At 43.4% G+C, this 20,163-nt stretch overlaps 2 protein-coding genes across 9 annotated transcripts in view; one reads left to right on the top strand and one right to left on the bottom strand.

Moving 5' to 3' along the window:
- Positions 1–7,480, bottom strand: part of LOC142563142 (uncharacterized) — a 47,896-nt gene extending 40,416 nt beyond the window's left edge. For both annotated transcript variants that reach the window (XM_075673690.1, XM_075673697.1), the window contains exons 1-6: positions 7,250–7,480; positions 7,012–7,184; positions 6,813–6,922; positions 6,677–6,738; positions 6,549–6,606; positions 1,658–1,835 (exon numbers count right to left, since the gene is read on the bottom strand). In XM_075673690.1, the coding sequence (XP_075529805.1) occupies positions 1,658–1,835; positions 6,549–6,606; positions 6,677–6,738; positions 6,813–6,922; positions 7,012–7,184; positions 7,250–7,280 (612 nt within the window). In that variant the 5' untranslated portion in view covers positions 7,281–7,480. The remainder of the gene's footprint in view (positions 1–1,657; positions 1,836–6,548; positions 6,607–6,676; positions 6,739–6,812; positions 6,923–7,011; positions 7,185–7,249) is intronic.
- On the top strand, positions 7,439–19,932 carry LOC142563157 (uncharacterized protein F13E9.13, mitochondrial). Of its 7 annotated transcripts, none has more exons than XM_075673712.1 (6): positions 7,439–7,571; positions 8,452–8,534; positions 15,112–15,298; positions 19,023–19,173; positions 19,268–19,395; positions 19,642–19,932. In XM_075673712.1, the coding sequence occupies exons 1-6, from the start codon at positions 7,553–7,555 to the stop codon at positions 19,836–19,838; spliced, it is 765 nt and encodes a 254-aa protein (XP_075529827.1). In that variant the 5' UTR covers positions 7,439–7,552; the 3' UTR covers positions 19,839–19,932. The 7 variants fall into 7 exon arrangements, with proteins under 7 accessions (XP_075529827.1, XP_075529841.1, XP_075529834.1 ...); XM_075673726.1 differs by lacking the exon at positions 7,439–7,571 and adding an exon at positions 7,582–7,715; XM_075673719.1 differs by lacking the exon at positions 7,439–7,571 and adding an exon at positions 7,722–8,385 and having other exon boundaries at positions 19,098–19,173.
- Positions 19,933–20,163: the final 231 nt, after the last annotated feature.

Raw genomic sequence — 20,163 nt, 5'->3', positions numbered from 1 at the left:
GTGGCGCCAGCTTTTCCAGTGGTGGAGCTGAGGCCAGTATGCAACTGCAACCCAAAATGTGCACATATCGCGCATGTCACATCACAAGTCTCCTCGCGTGCTAGGATTCATTTACAGGGCATTTTTCTGCTGCATGCTAGCAAGCACTGGCATGGCTTAGTGGCAGAGAAGCTGACTCCCACGCAGCGGCCCCCACGCAGCCAGCAGGAAATGTGCATTCTTTTTCTCATTCCCAGTGATAGCTGCTACGGACACCGGCTGCGGAGAGAAACCGCTTTTGGAATGAGCCCATAACAGCTTACACTATAAAAGAACAGAGGTAAAATTTTTGCCAGAATAGAGGTAAAATACCATCATATGCATTTCAAGAACAATGAAACTCTTCTAGCACACACAAAAGCCCAGCGTACTATAAAGTACACCTGCATTAATTTTTTTCGCAATGCTACAAAAATGCACAGTATATAAGAACGTCATATCTTCATCGTTTACAGCATCCTTTTCTATAACTTGTGCATAAAGTTCATCTTCCAGAAGCATACATTAAACTTTAAAAATAATTCATCTGTAGGTGCAGCAGTGCCTGCTGTATTCACGACTTCTCCAAGTTTGGTGAAGAACAGATTAAAGGTATCATACAGCCCACACATACCGTATGTAGTTGTGCAAGGGGTGCCCTCGTGTAAGGGCCGCACTCCCACTTTGGAGGGCAAAATTTTTGAAAAAAATTTAAAACGACCCGCCGGAAAGTGAAGCTAGTTCCACTGCCGCTAGATGACGCTAGCTCATTTTTTGTAGACGGCACTCAGGCCGGCACCACTGCATAATTATTTCTTTGTGTGGTGCATCATCTTGGCTGTGTTGGCAGTGTTTCCAGCCAGATCGATGGCATTTCACCGCTAGAGAAGGAAGCCCTGTTTAGGTCAGCACTGGTCAAGGACAATGGTCCAGTATCTGAGGTCGTTTACTACAGTGTTATGTCATTTGCGTCTCTCTTACCTACTGCTACAGTTGTGGAAACAGTATGAACCTTTCGCGGGCCATCATCGGCCTGATTCATGTAAGGGCCACACCTAGCCAAGATTCTAGAAAAAAAAAAGTGCGGCACATACACCAGTATATACGGTAACAATGCAGTTATCTTGGCAAGGCCCTTCCTAACCAAATAGGCAACTGAGTTAAACAGCATGTTTTTTTCTTTATTTATTTAAACATGAAAATGTTCCTCTACTTTAGAAAGTACACTGCACACTGATGGGTTAATGTGTAGCCAGAGTCCTTCAAAACCATTTTTGGTGCAGCTTTTCATCATGCTAGTGGTTTTCCAGCATGGTGACCACAACAACATCAGTGCAAGCCTTTTATAGTTGAAGTTGAATAAGTTATAGAAAACTTGTTCCTTTCTATTTCTGTCAGGCTACCATATATACCGGAATATAGGTTGAGATTTTTTCTTAAAAATAATAGCTAAAATCACCCCTCTTCTTATAGAGCAATCTTTAGCAGATTGTCCAGCCAAGTCAGGGTAAGGGGTCAACCCATGTTCCGGGCCAACCTATATTCCGGTTTATGCGGTAAGTAATTGAAATGTTGAAGAATTGGCCTTGTACTTTTATAGTACAAACACAATGCTTTCAGACACAATTACTGGACTCACAGCGACTGCTCCTTTCCACATGGGAATCCACGCAGCATCAAGGGCAATGCCAGCAACTCCAAGGTGATCCAACCAAGTGTTGAGCTGTGAACTATTAGAGCCAACTCCCAGAGGTCTAAAAGTGGCATGATGCCACATATGCGCTCTGAGCAGGGAACCATAGAGCAAGACGTTGGTTCTGCAATAATTTTGACAGGGACCAAAAGAAACAGAAGTGAGCACAGGCTACTATTGGATGCCACAAGCTCTTACTTATTGTACTTCTAAATCTACATCAAAGTGACCTAAGCAGCACAATAAAAAAAGATGCGCAAAATGTAAGCAAGAAATGCCACTCTATGAGCCATACCAAGACAGACTGTGCACATATTGTATGACACACAGCGGAAATGGTACCCCTGAAGCAATATAAAAGAGAACACCCAAACTGCCTTCAAGAAGCTGTAGTGTCTAAACACACAGGCCTTGCAGGAAAGTGCTGTGAGACCAAATGTTTGATGGGAAATATACTCACTACATTTCAAGATTTCAGATTTCAATTCACAATCACAAGTAATCACTGCTTACGAATGTTCCCAGTTTCATCCAAAGGGTGAAGCATTCATATTGATGGCAAGGTAGGTGCAATAAGCATTGACTTACATACTAAACACCGACCCCGTCCCCAAAGACATACATGAACCGATTTCCTTCAATGACCGTGAGTGCCACCTCAAGAGACATCATGCAGCCACCTTTCAAAAGTGAATGTTCGATGATGCAGGTCCCTTTACCCTTTGACTGTGCCATTACACAGTAGAACACATGACCTCTGACACATGGCACAGCCTTCTTAAGGCACCAGCCATAAGTACTCGCCCTAATAGAATCAATTTGACAAATGTCGCTTCCTCTTTTCCAGCCTTCTGCTGCTTCAACTGTCCTCTGGGGCAATGCACTAGACTCAAGGTTGAAGAATGCTGTAACCAGAGAAAAGTTTTGGGTGGTAGGGGTCGAACACAGGCGATTGCTATCGTTGTTTATCTCTTTCTTACTGGCTGCAGCAGGCGGACTGCCAGTGGCCAAGACACCACGCGCACACAAACACACAGCATGTGCAGCTGTAGTGTCCGTATTGTGGTGCTCAATGTACCATTGTGGTGGCTCTGTGGCAATGGCATTCTGCTGCTGAACAAGTCACGGGTGCGATTTCTGGCCACAGTGATCAAATTACAGTGGGGGCAAAATACAAAATGATAAGTGCCTACCTACCATGGTGGCTTAGTGGCTATGGCGTTGCGCTGCTAAGCACGAGGTCGCAGGTTCAATTCATGGCCACAGTAGCCACATTTCAATGGGCCCGGAATGCAAAAGCACTCATGTACCATGTATTGGGTGCATGTTAAAGAATCACAGGTGGTCAAAATTAATTCGGAGTCTACTACGGCGTGCCTCATAATCAGGCTTCGGCTTTGGCACGTAAAACCCCAGAATTGAATGTATTTCTTTTTTTAACCAATGCACTGATATTGCAGTAGCAGGTTGATGATCAAGTGGTCAGACTTATACCCAAGTCAGATGGGCAAATTTATTCACACAAAACCTCGGAGTAGCTTTTGCATGTAAACCACATCAAGTAATTTGAGACGATGAGCATAACAAGAACAAGGTGAAAGCAGGAGCCAACGTTTCGACAAGTGGACTTGTCTTCTTCAAGGCGACATATGCTTTCCTCGCCACAGTATATATAGGCAGGGTTCTTCTAAAGTGGAGAGGGTGTAAGGCGGGTGGGTGCGGCAACAGGGGAAGGTGTGTTAGCATGTCGAATTGAGAATAAAGGAATGCTGTGCACAAGGCCAAGGCCAGGGCCACCTCCTCCCCCTCCTCATCTGTCAACCACGTGTCAAGGCACGCGTGTTAGCTGGCGTGTCAATGGCATCTGACACGCCGCCTGAAAAAAAAAAGGAGGACAGGAAAAAAAAAAAAAAAAGAGGATACGCCAGGAAACCAAACTAAGTGTTGTTGCCTATAGCTTGAAATTTAGCATAGCGAATAGATTCTAAAGCTCCCTTTGAAACGTTTATGCCTATTGTTTGCAATGTCTTGAACTTTTGGATAAGGTATGATTCTCTGTATTTTCTTTCTCGTTCAGAACGGAAATTTGACTGTAAGATGTAGCGTTTAAGTTCATCAAAGTTATGACCTTACATCTTACAGTCAAATTTCCGTTCTGAACAACAAAGAAAATACAGAGAATCATACTTTATCCATAAGTTCAAGAAATTGCAAGCAATAGGCATAAATGTTTCAAAGGGAGCTTTAGAATCTATTCGCTATGCTAAATTTCAAGCTATAGGCAACAACACTTAGTTTCGTTTCTTGGCATATCTTTTTTTTTTTTCTTTCCTTTCCTCCTTTTTTTTTTCAGCCGGTGTGTCAGACGCCGTTGACACGCCGGCTAACATGCGTGCCTTGACACGTGGTTGACAGAAGGGGGGGGGGGGCGCCTAGCCTTGGCCTTGTGCACAGCATTCCTTTATTCTCAATTCAACACGCTAACACACCTTCCCTCGTTGCCGCACCCACCCGCCTTATACCCTCTCCCCTTTAGAAGAGCCCCACCTATATACTGTGGCGAGGAAAGCATAGGTCGCCTTGAAGAAGACAAGTCCACTTGTCGAAACGTTGGCTCCTGCTTTCACCTTGTTCTCGTTTTGCTCATCGTCTTGAATTTCCATATCCCGCATTCCCCGTGTTTTCCATCAAGTAATTTAGTAATACCAGTCACACAAAAAGAAGGAAGTCGACCTGCAGTGAACTTTCCGAGTGCAATCATAGCACCAAGTGTGGAAGATCAATGTTGCAAGCTTGACCATGCAGCAGTACTCAATCTGCACATAATTTTCACCTGAAGTGCCTGTGTGAGAGGGGCTGAGTAAGGGTGAAACTGTTAAGAAATACTATAAACTAAAGGACACCTCCTAAATCACTGTTTAACAGCACAGGCGAAGCATGGATGAGGCCAAGGACAAACATGCACTGACTTATAACCTTAAGAAATGCACAATTGTCTGGTTCCTGATCCATGTTTTAGGCAGCGTCTATTTTCCCGGCAGCCAGAAGAATTTCAGAAATCACTCTCGGAAGTGGCTCTCGGAAGGTTCGGTTAGGTTAGGGCACACCTGCAGGCCTGCATGCAGCTTTTCCCGGTAGTTTGTCACCTGACTTCCGAATGCCACTAGTATGTGAGCAAGGTCCATCTAAATAGGTTGCGAAGCTTGTAACGAAAAGCATGCCGAAACCTATCGCCAGCAATATCACTTAGTGGTGCACGATTGAAGCGCGACTAGGTAAAGGGGGGACAAACACTGAAACTAGAAAACTTATGTGAAAAAAAGAAATGTTTGAAGATTTTTAATCAGAATACTGTCATACAAGTCAATATTCAGTTCAAATATTTTTGCTACACAAAAACAACAAATGTCAATTTTTTTAGATTTCACAATTTATTGGTTCGTTCTTGGCAACTCCTACCAACCAGCAATTCTGGTGCAAGACTTGGCAAGACTGCGCAAACCAGCTATTACGTTGTGCAGAATGGTGTTGCTAATTTGAATGCAGTGATTTATCCGAGTTTTTTATTTCCTTGCATTTGTTCAGAGTGTGGCGCGCACTTCACTTCAAATTTTGAGTGATCTAGCACACGGCATTCATTGGTGAAAGGTGTGAGTGCAGGTTTTTTGTTATCATGTGATTTCACGCTGCGGCATCCAATGCGCTGTCTCTCGTCGTGATGATAAATGTGGAGTGCTCCATGAAGAAATGTCGGAGTAAGTTCATTGACTCCGTAACACAGGCTCCAACTGTTTGACGAGTAGCAAAATTAGTAAGTTGAATGTTTCTAAGTGATAATGCAGAGCAATGTTCTCTTGTCTGATAACTGTTGGATATGAATACATGGTGTCACACGGAATTGTGAATGATTCTGTGAAAAGGTTTCACATACGTTGCTATACATTACAACTGTGTGCTGGCCATGGTATTTTCATCGATTGAAAGATGTTTTGTTTGGACAATTATATTGGTTGCATTATTCTAGACGAATAAAAGTGAAGTTGCTTTTGAAACCTCTGTGGTACTGTATTTATTTCCATCCTATTCACCTTCCTAAGGAACCTACTGGAGCAATTGCCATCAATAACGGCCTAATTATGTCCACTTTAAGACATACGCTACTCCTGTAGTTTAATGACACGCTGGCGCTTCAGCTGAGGCGAGTTGCAAGCTCACCTCAGCCTCAAAAGAAAAATAACTGCTGGCGTAGTGGTCGAAATGCCAGATGCTAAAGAAATTCAAGCATTTGTGCCAAGCAGCATAAGATCATGATGTCATTGCCGTTTCCATCACTTCTTATTTTTGCTTGCTGTTAGTTGTCCCCCCCAATACGTAGATGGCGACAGTTGCAACGAGCCACCATTTTCTTGACATGTGGGCTTCTATGGAAGCTTCGCTACCAGTTTACATGTACCTTGAAGTGAGTGTGGGGTGAATAGACAGTGCAATTTTTTTTTTATTTGTGCCGCTAAACAATCTGTTATGAATTACCAACCCAGACCTGTCTTGACCTCACAAGCCGCAGATTGAATGGTGCGCAAATGCTTTACATACACTTATATAGCTGTGCACCACGAAACAATACAATACCGGGGCTACATTTGTTATTATTAAAGGGCCAGACTCCATTTCAGTAACTGTGCAACCCACCCCCCTTCCCCACAAGCATAAATGTGAAGCAACAATGCAATCCGAGAAATTGCAGCAAAAAGCTTGAGGAATAGCTAGAATAATGTTCAAGATTTATGTTGGTCCCGCTTCGAGTTTTCGGAACGGAACCTGGAAACCGCAGACTTACTTGACATCCAAATCACTAAACAGATTTCTTTCAATTATAACCTCAAAGGTATGCGTTCCTGTAACGAAACCAAAACAAAGTCACATTTAATATGAATTCTTTGGAAGTGTCTTTTGTGCGCAACATACCAGGAATTGGCAACTTGTCGAGCAGGTCATGGATACGTTTTGCAGCACTGCCACCTTCGGCCCTGAAGTAAAGATCATATGTTGAAGAAGAGCAGACACAACCCTTAGCTTCAAGCAAACGGAATAGAACACATACGACGACAGCTGAGATGGAAACTCGTAGGTGTCTTTCAACCTTGCAACATCGTCTAGCCAGCTTTGCAAATCGCCCTCGAACGAACCTAGCTTGCTCGACTTCCACGACACCTTCAGCAGCAGCACGAGAATAATAATGGACAAAAATTAATTATCTCCCTATGCTTGCTAACAGAAAGATTCCAATAAAAAGTATGTACCTCAAGTTCCTCACAGGTGCTCAGGAGAAATGGCAAGATCGCGAAGTGAATCTCTTGATGGGGCATCAGCGGTAGCAAGTGATTGGCAGCAAATCGCACCTTCCATGACGTCGAAGCTGTCAGCACTTTCAAACGGCGAAAATATTCTTCCACAGTATCCTTCCCTGCATCATCTAAAAAGATACAGTTTGTTATAGTACGTCGCAATATAAATCCACACGAGAACAACCAAACGCACCTCTGATGAGGAACAAGCACCACCACTTCATGATCAAAGATGCCTAAAAGCTGCACGCAAACGGAGCGCTTTACACACAGTTTTCATGTTACGCATATGTTCTTCTCTAACAAATAAAAAGAACGGCAACGCGCGCAACGTTCGCGAAACTGCTTGAACTTCTCCGTACTACCAGTGACGAGCCCGCTTCGCGCGCGTGCGCCATGCTGCGCGCGCGTCATACGCGCGAAGATTTTGAATCATTGTGCCCAGACTAGTAACAACTGCTGCCTAGATTTAGAGCAAACGGGAAATTGAAGACGAATGCTTAGACATCGGTTTGGTGCGTTGCTTGTGCGTTAGGTAGACATTTTGGAGCTGGTATATTTTTAGAGGAACTCCCAAGTTCTGTAGAATGAACCTTACATGCTTCCGATTGATCAACTGTGGCAATGCCGTGTTCTGTGATGCAGTCCTCTGATGCCAGGTATGCGCCAGTCTGTAGCATCACAGAACACCTAAGCGTGCTGTGCCAATGGTAGTGCTCAGCGTTTTAAAATCGGAACGTGATCTGAGCGCTTTTTGCACCGACCGTGGTCCCACAGCGATCACCCAGCGCTACTTGTGTCTATATGTAACATGTAACCCTGGCAGGTTCAGGTCACAAGTCCTTGGGGCATGGGCCGCCTTTTTGCGCCCTTGCGTGCCTTGGACAAGCCCACATAAACGTGAATCAAGTATAAAAAATTGGCGGCATGCCACGTACTCAGAGTATGTTTCCATCGCTGAGCACTACGCCTCGTGTTTGTCGCCGTTAGACTAGACTCTAATTGGACTAAGCTGGACCAGCGTTTAGTTGGACTTGGTCGTTGTATTGCGTCAAAGTAAAAGAGAAAATAGAAAAAAAAAACACATTCAAGGGTATGGAGAGGCGCATGGCTGTCGTACGTGATCTAGATCTTCAACAAAAGCAAAACTAGCGTATCGCCCATATCAGCACGCCGCAGCCACGGCGATAGCAAAGACGACCTACGATCTATCTCGTCAGACTGGGAATGCGTGTCGGCCAAAAATGACTTCGTTGCTTAAGTTCCGCCAAGTCTTCAAATCCGTACATTGCGCTGTTATTGGCATGATACATGTGCCAGCTTTACCAGGTTCGTGATATGCTTGCTATACGGATACGTGCTTGTAATGATACCATGCAACATCTTCCTTCCCAGGTACACCTTTCAACAAAATGAAATGCAGTCAAATTGTGGATACAGCTTGCGAAGAAGCAGAAGTGTACAAGAAATGCGGTGTCGTATGTAGCCGTATGATTATTCTTCAGTCATAGCAAGCAATATGGTGAAAATATGCTCTGTTAAATGGTACTTCTAACTCGGCATTTCCGAGCTCTTGCGAAGAAGCAGAAGTGTAAAAGAAATGCGGTGTCGTTTGTAGCCGTATGATTATTCTCCAGTCAAGCAATATGCTAAATAACATGCTCTGTTAAATGGTACTTGTAACTCGGCATTTCCGAGCACGCCTCCCCCCCCCCCCCCAAAAAAAAAAAAAAGAATAAATATCAAGTAAAGGGTCCGTGGAATAGAAGCACATTTTTCTGTCATATTACTTCGATCTTTTTGATCTTTTATCAGAAGACGAGAGTACTGCCAGAGTATAAGCCTTTACATAAAACAGTTAATTAAAATTATGGGGTTTTACGTGCCAAAACCATGACCTGATTATGAGGCACGCTGTAGGGGGAGGAGGGGGACTCCAGAAATTTGGACCACCTGGGGTTCTTTGATGTGCACGTAACTCTAAGTAGAAGGGTGTTTTCACATTTGGCCCCCATCGAAATGCAGCGGCCGCGGCCTGGATGAGGCGTGACGATAAGGAAATCCAAACCAAGCACCCGATACTTACTTTTGGCACAAGTGTTTTGCCCGAGTTCATCGAGGCCGGGTGCAGCAAGCTTCGTGTTCGGCCATAGGTGCCAAATTTTCGGTCGCAGTTCAAAGCATTTCAGTCACAGTTCACAAAGCTGCCGAGGCCGCCAAACCTGTGCGAAATGCAGTGCCCATGAACATACCTCTGAATCTTATGAGAACCCTCTCCACTGTGTAAACTGTGATGGGAAGCACGCTGCATACTCGTGGGTGTGCCCATCTTGGAAAAAATAAATTGCAACAATTAAAGTAAAAGAAAACATACTTTTCAAGGAGGCACACAGGTGGGTTTCTACCTGCCAAAGAACACCTTTGCTGATGCGAGGCGGCAGGGGGTAGCGACACAACGGTGTCCAGCGGCTGTTCAGCCCACATGCAGCGAGTCAGCAGTGACACCATCTGCCCCCCTCCCTTGTGGTTGCAGCTAGCACTGCTCCGCCACCCTAGCAGAAGGGGCCATCGACCTCCAGGCAGGCGACCTCAAAGGTCTCGTCCAATGTGTTGAGGCCTTCACGTCAAACTCAGCGCTCGGAAGAGCGTGTGTCCAGCGCCTCGCAAGAGGCGATAGACACAACGACCACCCAGACGGCGCCGTCAGTGCCTAAGGGGCGGCGAGATTCTCGCGATCGCTCCAAAAAAGACAAACAGTGCGTCACGACGTCAGGGCACGTGAGCTAATTCTTGTCTCTTAACGCACAGCATGCAACACATTTATCACAATGGAGACACAGATACCACAGTGGAATGTCAGTGGACTTCTTCACAACCTCGACGACATTATAGAACTACTACACAAACACAATCCAAAGTTGCTGTGTGTTCAAGAGACACATTTGAAACCTACTAAAACGAATTTCCTTCGCAATTACACCATCTTCCGGAAAGACCGCGACAAGGCTACTGCATCTGGTGATGTAGCAATATAGTAGCCATCAAGTCTGTTGCTTGCCGACTTGTTGCCCTTAACACTCCCCTTGAGGCAGTGTCTGTTTGGGCCATTCCTTTTAATAAATTAGTAACTGTATGTTCCATTTATGTACCCCCGAACCAGCACTTTGAAGAAACATACTTTAATAACCTCATTGATTAGCTTCTCGCGACTTACATACTCGTGGGAGATTTTAACGCCCATAGCACAATGTGGGGAGACTCGCAATGAGACGCGAGAGGTCGACTCATTGAAAACTTCCTTTTAACCTCCAGTGTGTGCCTCTTCAATAAGAAAGAACCGACATATTCTAAACTACATCATAATTCGTACTCGTCAATAGACCTGTCTATTGGCTCTGCTTCTATCTTCCCTGATTTAGAATGGTGTGTTATTAAAAATCCATTTGTAAGTGATCACTTTCCAGTAACTCTAAACCTAGTAACACAACATGACTCCCCTCCACATGTCCCTCGCTGGAAACTAGCCGAGGCTAATTGGAAATGTTTTAAGGAATCCACCTTCATATCACCAGTTTTATAAGTAATTTTAGTACAGATCATGCCATATCATATATTTTACCGCTTTTATCATTGATGCAGCAGAAAAGTTCATCCCTCAAATAAGTGGTACTTCATTGAAAAGACGGGTCCCCTGGTGGAATGACGATTGTAGAGAGGCACGGAGGAGACAAAATAAAGCTTGGGGCAAATTATGTGAATGTCCTACGTCCGAAAATTTATTAGAATTTAAACAGGTTAAATCCCAGGGAAGAAGAATGTGATGACAGGCAAAGAAGGCAAGCTGGCAGAGGTTTCTTTCAGCTATAAATTCATATACTCAAGAGGCTAAAGTATGGGACGGGCTTAGAAAGCTAAAGGGACAAGAAATTCATTCGTTGCCCCTAGTAAATGATGAAGGGAACAGCTTGGAAGATCAAGCTGACGCTCTTGAGGAACATTTTGAGCGCGTTTCCAGTTCTAATCATTATTCGAAGGCATTGCTAAAGCACAAACAAATAGCAGAATGTGAGGCCATCAACCGCAAATGCAGACAGAATGAATCCTATAATCTGCCTTTTAACATTTCCAAGTTGACAGCTTCCTTGGCTGCATGTCAGAACTCTGCACCTGGACCTGACAGAATCATGTACAACATGTTTAAACATCTCCACAGCGATACTAAAATAACGCTACTCGCACTTCTCAATGCTATATGGGCTGCTGGATACCTTCCTACTGCATGGAAAGAATCCGTTGTCCTTCCGATTCTGAAACAAGGCAAAGACCCCACATTAGTAACAAGCTACCGCCCAATCGCCCTCACAAGTTGTATATGTAAACTTTTTGAATAAATGGTAAACAGTCGCCTTTTACACTTCGTTAAGTCAAACAAACTTCTTGATCTGTATCAGTGTGGTTTTGGAGAAGGACAGTCTACAACTGACCATCTAGTGTGCATTGAAGCAAACATTTGTGACACCTTCGTACATAAACAATCCTTCCTATCTGTGTTTCTCGATATGGAAAAGGCGTACAATACAACTTGGCGTTATGGAATCGTGTGTGACCTGTCCGCGCTGGGAATCCGCAGCAATATGTTAAAAATTATAGAAAGCGACCTACACAACCGCACATTCCAGGTAAAGATAGGTAATGCACTGCCATGCCCATTTATACAGGAACCTGGTGTACCTCAGGGAGGCATACTCTGCTGCGCACTATCCATCGTTAAGATGAACACACTCCGTGCCTCATTACCACCAGCTATTTTTTATTCTATCTACGTAGACGACATACAAATATGTTTCAAATCCTGCAATTTAACAGTGTGTGAGAGACAAGTACAACAGTGCGTGAATGAAGTCTCTAATTGGGCGGATGCAAACGGGTTCAAAGTGAACCCCGACAGAAGTTCTTGTGTTCTCTTCACCAGGAAGAAAGGGCTTGCTGCAAATGCCACTGTCCAAATGTATGGGCATCAAGTACCTGTGAACAAAGAGCACAAGCTTCTAGGTGTTGTACTTGACTGTAGGCTTACTTTCATTCCACACATAAAATACCTTAAAGCAAAATGTCTAAAAACGACGAGCTTAAAAACCTATCCCACACAACATGGGGTAGTGACAGGAAGTATTCATTGAATCTTTACAGGAGCTTAATTTCATCGCAATTGGACTATGGTGCCGTGGTATATCACTCTGCTGCCCCGAGTGCGATAAAGATGCTAGATCCTGTTCATGATATGGGTATCCGTCTGGCTACTGGCACATTTAGAACAAGCCCTGTTGAAAGCTTATACGTAGAGTCAGATGAGTAGTCGCTCCATTTTCAGAGAACATACATCAGCTTCACCTATTTTCTAAAAGTGCACTCTAATCATGAACATTCGTGTTGCACAACCATTAATGACTTGATGTGTGCAACACTTTTTCGTAATAGACCTTCTATTAGATTACCTCACTGCATGTGAGAGAACTTAGTGAAGAAATGGATGTCCCAATTCTCGGACATCGCCTAATGCCTTCAGCTAAGCTATTGCCGCCCTGGGAGTGGCAGGTGATAGAATTTGATGTACCCTTTGTAGAGTTCACAAAGCACACTCCCAAGCTCGAAATCGCTATGCATTTCTGTGAGCTTCAATCAAGTACTCCTGCCCCGAATTCTACACAGACATGTCAAAATGTCATGGTTCGACATGTCTGTGTAGACATGTCGAACCTGACGTATTGAACCCCTTAACAAGTATCTTCACTGCAGAAGCCTATGCAGTACTGTCTGTGGTAAAACATATACAGAAATTAAAACTTGACAGAGCAGTCATATTCACAGACTCCTTAAGTCTTGTAAAAGCGTTAATGTCTCAACAACAGCATAGAAATCCTGTTTTTATTGAACTTTACTCACTCTTATGCTACAAACATTTATTTATCACATATACATATAGCAATATGCTGGGTTTCCGGCCACAGAGGAACTGAGGGTAATGTGCCTGGCGACGAAATTGCCAAATCAATAGCATCGCAGGGTATTCATTCTGCTGATGCCCCTGCCACAGACATGAAACCTTTCCTACAAAACAAACTGAGAAGTCACTGGCAACTCTTGCGGGATGCTGAAACGAGCAATAAGTTTCATGTGATTAAGCTGAAGTTAGGTTTCTGGCCCCCAACTATGAAAACACGAAGAACAGATGTCATTTTCACTAGACTCACAATAGAACACACATTTGGCACTCATAACTTCCTCTTGACTGGCAACGAGCCTCCAACCTGTGGTAGATGTGGCGACCAGGTTGACCATCCTTCACGTCTTCCTGGAGTGTCGGGAAGCCGGAAGAGACAGGAAGAAACATTTTCCTCTTGCATACTGCTATTGTGTCCCTCTTCATCCAGCTATATTTCTTGGTGAAGAACCGCTTTTTAAGACCAAAGCAGTCCTCGCTTTCTTGAACAATGTTGTGCTACATGTGATAAGCCCATTAAATTCGTAGTGCATCCTCTTTCCAGAGGATGCTGCTATGATAGTTGTTTTTGTATAGCACATGCCTTTAGGCCCTTGTATTTCAAAGGCTCTAGTGAGGCAGTAGTGCTCTAGGCAATTTTAGCATCTCACATATTTTGTATAATGCATCGTTCTTTTGCAATGCATTTTAATTCGCATAGTACACGTCGTTAGTCATTGCCATAATCTTATTACACATAGATATTATGCAATTTACAGTAACTATTTTAGGCCCCTTTATAGCCACGTCACATCAGCTTCACAGAACTCATCAGTCCACTGCTAACTCATTAACACTAGCGTGGCGCTCTTTGGCCATACCTGGCCCTTGCACCATTAAACATCACACATTCAACATACTCTCATTTTTTGGCATCCACCTCGCTTGTCTTTAGTTTCTGCTTTGTATTGATATAAAAAGTTTTTTTTTTTTGCTCTTCTCTCTTTCAAAACTTCTTTTTGTACTCACCATGCTACTATTTTGTATAAGGTTGAATCAATAAAAGATTGTAAAGTTGGTGAAAAGGTTTAGAGGCGACCCCCTTTTATCCTCACATTAATGTAGCAATGCGATGCTGTTGTATGTTTAACAACGAATTGTGTTTCTGCTTTGTGCACAATGTATTCGACTAGGTCTTAAACATTTATAGGAAGAAAAAGAACAGGATAAACTCTATTGTGCATGAATGGCATTGCATGAAAACAATGTATATTTAGCACTGCTACCATATTTTTGTTAAATTTTTGCATTGTTAAAGGGTCCCTAAAGCACTTGTAAAAAAATGTAAAATTTTTTTACACATTCATAATAAACACTCGCATTGTGTACAGGAGGTTTTGATAATCAACTTTGGCAAGTGCGGCAATGCTACACACTGCGGGGGACACCAAAAATTCAAAAAAAAAACAATCCTGTGCTCTTCTCCTGGCCTTTCCAGCGCCTCCTTCGCACATCATGTTGTTGACAGGGTGCACCAAGTGACATCACCAGGGCAAAAATCTGTTGATTGGTTGGCCAACGAGGAATGACAGGGCCGACATGACAAGAGCCAACAGTGTTTTCCGAGAATGGAGGGGAGCTCACTGATTGTATGCCACTGAGCCTTTTTATGAAGCATTGTGTGGACAATGAAGGAGCATTTCTTCTGCTATGTTGACGCGACACGTGCCTTTTGCTGCACTGCATTAAGTTGGCAAGAGAATGTGGCAAGGAGGAGAGAGTGTCACTGAGGAGGGTAGCGAAGGAAAGAGAGAAACCGCGGCGGCCACCTAGTCATTTATCAGGTGCCTGTAACTTTACTGGTACCACACCAATTCAAAAAATTATTTGTGTTTGTTGTAGACTAGTACACATCAGCCACTATTTAACTAATTTTAGAGCTTGGGGTGGTTTAGGGGCCCTGTAAACCTACAGCCATTTTTCTAACTTAGCTTAAGCACCTCATTATTTAAAACCAAAATTTTAAGCCGAAAACCAGCAGTGCACTTAAAGATGCTTTTGTGTTCTTTCTTCAGGATGGTGTCCTAGTTGAAAACATGTTTGACATTCCCTATGTCAAACCTAATCAGGCTGGACCAGAATTGACTGCTTTCATGGCACGTGTCTGCACAGAAGTAAAAAGGATACTTCCTTCTTTGCCCTGTGGTGTACAAATACTTGCTGGAAATAATAAAAGTGCACTAGCAGTTGCAGCAGCTGCAGGTAATTCCTCTCCTTTGCCTTTTTGCAAGAGCCAACGTGTTGAGTGATTATGCTTAACTTGATTGTTTCCAGTGTGACTGAATGACCACATTTTGCGTCATTCATTCATGATGCTTGGAAAAATCTGAACCCGAACGTACAGAACTTGTTTTATGCAGTCATTATAAGTAGTCAAGAGAGTTTTGCAGGAAGAGCAACAACAGATATGTTGGCTGGAGATCTGTCATTGGCAGTCTGCTGAAAAGTGGCCTGGAGAAGACAAACGAGGCCACAAAGGATGCATTAAGTAATAGTAGCCCATAATGGACTGAAGGGCAGCTGTAGTTACTGAGGTTTGAAGCACATAGTTTCCTTTTTGTTTCAGTCACCCCCCCCCCCCCCCCAACCCCTTTATTTTTACCATGCCCTACTAGCAGCAGCCATAACACTTGGAAGGCAAGAACAAAGATTTCGCAATTGGACCAGGACTGAGAGGACATATAAACGCTGCCAGAAATCCTCAGATGAAATAGACGATGATGCTTACCTTGGCATTCACCTAGAGGCTATCTTGGACCCAACTAAAGTGGCAAGGACTACCAGTTGGATATGGCAAGTTAGGTACACATGCTCTCTGAACGTAGTGAGATTGGTCTATTCACACAAGGTATGCGAATGCCAACACTACTGCATGCATATTGTCTGAGAAAAGTGATCTGTTCAAGTCCTTGCGAAGTTCTTTTGCCACTTGGGTCAAATCTGTGCACACAATTAGTTTCTCAATGTTTGGGCACGGCCAAGTGAGAAGACTCGATGCCAAGACCTAAAATGCAAACAGACTTGTGTGCATAGCAAGGCGACCATAAAGGGTACGAGACAAAGGTTTGCTTTGCAGCTGATGGCAGCCTTGATGACCAGTTACTGAGTTAAGGGCTGCCTTTTCCAGTAAGCGCTCCAGCCTTTGGACCAAGAACCTGTCTCATCTAGAACATTTGGAAAAACATGTTTCTCTGCATATGGGTGGGCAGGCCATGTGGAGACAGTGGAGATTAGGTACCATATTCGTGTCTCATAGGTCCGCTAGAGCCCAGGCAATGGTAAGCACTCGAAGGTTGAGTAATAATGGAGCCAGCGCAGAGCTGTGTGAAACTCGTTGGCAAGATACGGGGCCCACCATCTGGTGAGACACAAAAATGCCACATGTGCAAACAGCAAGGACTGTCTCTATGACCGTGCACATCTCTGGGCAATGAATTTAGCGGAAGGTTTGAAGCAAGGCGACACTTGCATTGGGTTCAGGTGCTCAGCAGCTCTACTCTGTGGCCTGAGGTACAACAAAAAGATGCCGTGGATGAAGAGACTGTCCCAAGGATAAAACCCAGTCCATTTGACAGGCTCTGTAATCTGGGTTCCATGGTGAGATGATGGAGGCAGACTTCTGCTTGAATGAAGGATGGTTGCCTGGATGCTTAATGTTCTACCCTGCATCGTGCTGCCCATAGTCTGAGGAGATGGAGATCAAGGTGCAGCTCAGCCTTACCCACGTATGATGTCAACATAACTCCAAGGGTGGCCTGAAGGTCAGGAGTAGTATCCAAGCCAAATGAAATCATAGGCGATTCGAGATCAGAACCAAGTTAGTCCCAATAAATAACCTTACATTTGGGGGGTTGGCATAGCAAGGTCAGTATATATAGGGGATAGCAGTCTCTTGCTCAACAGTCTACTTCAAGTTGCCATAGAGGAGAAGATAGGCTGAGAAATAATGAGGTCTGGTGAATGAAGACACGAGCAGGGATCGTCACGATGATGTATCGATGAGGAAGTGTCATTAAGCCAAAAGATATCATTTCAGATGTTTGCCAGTACCTTCCTATGTTGTGTGTTGCATTTTTTTATGCATGCTTATAAATATGGGTGTTTGAATAACAACATTTCCAGAATGAACTGAATGCAAATAATCAAGAAAACTGGCCTCTGAATATCAAATCAAATATAGAATATTTTCCATTTTCTAGGCAAAGTGAAATATGATGTTTGTGTAGAATCTGTTTGGTAAAAAAGAAGACAGAAAAAATGTTTTCATTACACTATTCGACAGATGCATATAATGCAGTTCACCACTGGACATCTGGTCAATAACTGAGAAGCTTGTAAATGAAAAACATTTTTGTTATATGGTGCATCACGACAACGACGGTAATTAAACAAAGGAACAGCACATCACCAGGATGCACTTAGTGTGTCGTTTTGGTTGAAGGAAAACAGTAATACTACAGCCTTGCACATTGCTTTAAAAAGATGCTAAATAATAAATTGCTATGCCTAAAAGTGAGGCCAGGGGCTTGATCCCCTCCAGTCTTCGGGAACGGGGGGCTCAGATCCCCTTTTCCCCAACCCTCAGCCTTCATTTTTCTTACGCAGGACTCGGCTTCTATTATCCTTACGCAGGACAGACCAAATATACATGCAAACTGTGTGATCGCTGCACAAAGGAACATTGCCTTCTTAAACCCTATGCATTGCCTCCTTTACTAGATGTCAGCCGCGTGTCAGCCATGAAATGCACGCAACCACCATGTCATATAGAAGCGGCCTCACTGCTTCCTCACAAACTCCACATAAAATAGATAGAGCCACGGTGCCCTTCTCCTAGGAAACAAAAAGGCTCAGCCCTGCTTTTCAGCCTCTGCAAGTACTTTAAGAAGAAGCAGATACGCAGAGGCAGTGCTGTCTCTGTGCATCTGTTTCTTTCTACGCCCTCATTCAGTTACCCTTACACTCTATATCACGGATTCAAACTGACCAGCCTGCCAACGTGTTTATATATATATATATATATATATATATATATATATATATATATATATATATATATTGCTTCATTACTATGGATAGCATCAGTATGGACAGAACTTCCTTAAAATGAAAGGAGCTCGAAGCTCTACATATACTGTTGGGGAAACACAAGATTAGGTACCATATTCGTATCTCATAGGTCCGCTAGAGTCCAGGCAATGGTAAGCATGCCATTAGTGGCAATATCGACAGCTGTCAGCATGACCAGACTTACCAGTTCCTCTACTGCCGCAACAACCACCTGATGGCTTTAGTGCTCGCATGCTTTTTGAAGCACACAATTTCTCAAGGCGAAAGCTGGGCCTTCTACTCCCTTTAGCCATTTTGCCAACATCTCGTGTGTAAAAGTCAGTGGAGACAGAACAGCTTTTTCTCCTACATGCTAGCTTCAACCAGATGTACCTATCCTTACAACATTATTTTGTGTGTTATTGATATGCTTTGATTGAAAGGTCTGTCAGTGGAAATTCCATCAACGTGAAGCATGCCGTCACAATCCACATGGCCTGCTAGCCACTTCAAACTGCACTTCAATTTTTTTGAAAGATAGCAACGGCCAGAATAATGCGCTTAACTTGCCCAGATTTTGTCAATTACAATCTGCAATGCAATACATGGAGACAAACTTTATTTAAGTGCTTTCTGCCAGTAATTTCTTTTTAGTATTTTCCAAAAAAATTCGTTATTACTGACAACCCACATTATGGACAGTATTGGTTGGAAACCAAAGTTTCCATATTAATAAGGAACAGCTGTATAAAAGTATACCTTTATGTAGAAAATAAAATTTTATGAAGCATGTTTGGTTTGGCCTTTACTCTTGATGCAGTAATTACACCTAGAACAAGATGCATTTCTGGGAGCTCACAAACAAAATTGTGTGCAGGTTTCCAGTTTGTGCGTGCTGAAGGCTTTGTGTTTGGGCATGTGGCAGATGAAGGTATTATGGAATCCTGTGCAGGCGAGCTACTGCGCTACAGACGCACTATTGATGCCCAGGACATTCTTGTGTTCGCCGATATAAAGAAAAAACACTGGTCAGCATCAGATCACCCTTTTTTTCACCTCACATTCTTGCCCTAGTCCAGCCAGCAACGTCTCATTGTTAACATGTCATTTCATCCTGGCCAGTTCACATGCAATTACAAGTGACATCAGTGTCCTGGAAACAATGAAAGCAGCTGAATTCTTTCAGTGTGATGGTGTCATCCTGACTGGAGGTGCTACAGGCCTGCCACCCAGTGTCGCTGAACTGCAAGGTGTGCCTTTGTGAAATGTTGCTTTGTGTTGGAGTTAAATCAAGATTCCAGTGCATGTGCTGCTTCTGTTAGTAAACTTAGTAGCCAGCATGGTTTTGTTTTTTGATGCAATGCAACCACATGTGCCAGCTCATTGACTGCTGGCAATTATCCACAATCGCAAGCCTCTGTCATGTTGCACTCTTGTATTACAGCCCTTTGGAAATGGGAGCTCTTCATATGATGGTATGTATTACTGGTTTGCAGAGGGAAAAGCGGAAGCAACAGTGCCAATACTGCTTGGATCAGGAATTAGAGAGAGCAACATTCAAGACTTTTTTGCAGCAGATGCAGTGATTGTGGGATCATCGTTTAAGCATGGAAATGCCTGGAGTGGTACACTGAATGGCCTACAGGTACAGGCATTCATGGAAAAGATACACATGTTACGTCAAACATTGTAGGCGTCTCAACTCTGCAGAATTTAATTAAACACAGAATAAATGAAGACAGCTTTGTACTGGGATGTGGCATAAATAAAAGTTTTTAATTTCTTTCTTCTTCCCATCTTCCTCAGTGTGCATCTAAACAAAGTAATAGCCTATTGGAATATTGGCCATCATTTTATAAATAACAGTTGTACAGTGTTCATGGTTAACAGCTATTTCATCACACAGTATCTTTGTCTTGGGTGCTGTCAATGTGAAGTGCACAAACTATAAAACATTCATTTTAGGTATGTCCTGGTGACACAGTACCACACAACATATGCATAGTGAGTACACTTTG

This window comes from Dermacentor variabilis, chromosome 1, assembly GCF_050947875.1.
Source record: "Dermacentor variabilis isolate Ectoservices chromosome 1, ASM5094787v1, whole genome shotgun sequence".
NCBI classification, from domain to species: Eukaryota; Metazoa; Arthropoda; class Arachnida; order Ixodida; family Ixodidae; genus Dermacentor; species Dermacentor variabilis.
Note: the sequence above shows the minus strand (reverse complement) of the source record. Positions and strands in the feature narration are given on the sequence as shown.